Source organism: Penaeus monodon, chromosome 25, assembly GCF_015228065.2.
Source record: "Penaeus monodon isolate SGIC_2016 chromosome 25, NSTDA_Pmon_1, whole genome shotgun sequence".
NCBI lineage: Eukaryota > Metazoa > Arthropoda > Malacostraca > Decapoda > Penaeidae > Penaeus > Penaeus monodon.
This window is the reverse complement of record NC_051410.1, coordinates 33,698,743-33,699,174: the sequence shown is the minus strand read 5'-3', so window position 1 is coordinate 33,699,174 and position 432 is coordinate 33,698,743. Positions and strand designations below refer to the sequence as shown.

General features: G+C 42.1%; 1 protein-coding gene across 1 annotated transcript in view; it reads right to left on the bottom strand.

Annotated features, from left to right (window-relative positions):
• The window catches only part of LOC119589367 (aldo-keto reductase family 1 member A1-like), a 9,419-nt gene that overhangs the window by 2,658 nt on the left and 6,329 nt on the right, over positions 1-432 (bottom strand). Inside the window, exons 5-6 of the mRNA XM_037937985.1 lie at positions 320-392; positions 7-101 (exon numbers count right to left, since the gene is read on the bottom strand). Of these exons, the coding sequence (XP_037793913.1) occupies positions 7-101; positions 320-392 (168 nt within the window). The remainder of the gene's footprint in view (positions 1-6; positions 102-319; positions 393-432) is intronic.

Genomic DNA, 432 nt, shown 5'->3' with positions numbered 1-432 from the left:
GCAGACGGAGATGTCAAAGGCGCGACAGAGCTCTCGCAGCGCCTTCTGCTGGTGGTACACGTGGACTTCCACCTGCAGGTTGGCTGGCTTGATGCGGCACACTGGCATCGAAGGTGAATTAAAACGATTTTATAGAATTAAGAAGTATATAGAAACTAGTAGCTTTTTGGAATGTATGAATTTAACATCAATGCTATTTAATACCATCAAGAGGATAAGTAACGTGAGAATACTCGCGGTAGTTATTTCATATTAAAACCAAAGAAAATACAAACATACAAACACACAAGTACACACGTGTGAATCACTCTCTCCTCACCCTTTAAAATCCTTTCAATCTGTTTGCTGTTGAAGTTCGAGAGGCCAATGGCTTTTGCTTTGCCTGCGTCCACCTGGAAGAGGCCACATGATTTAATGGGCATTTGTTGTATC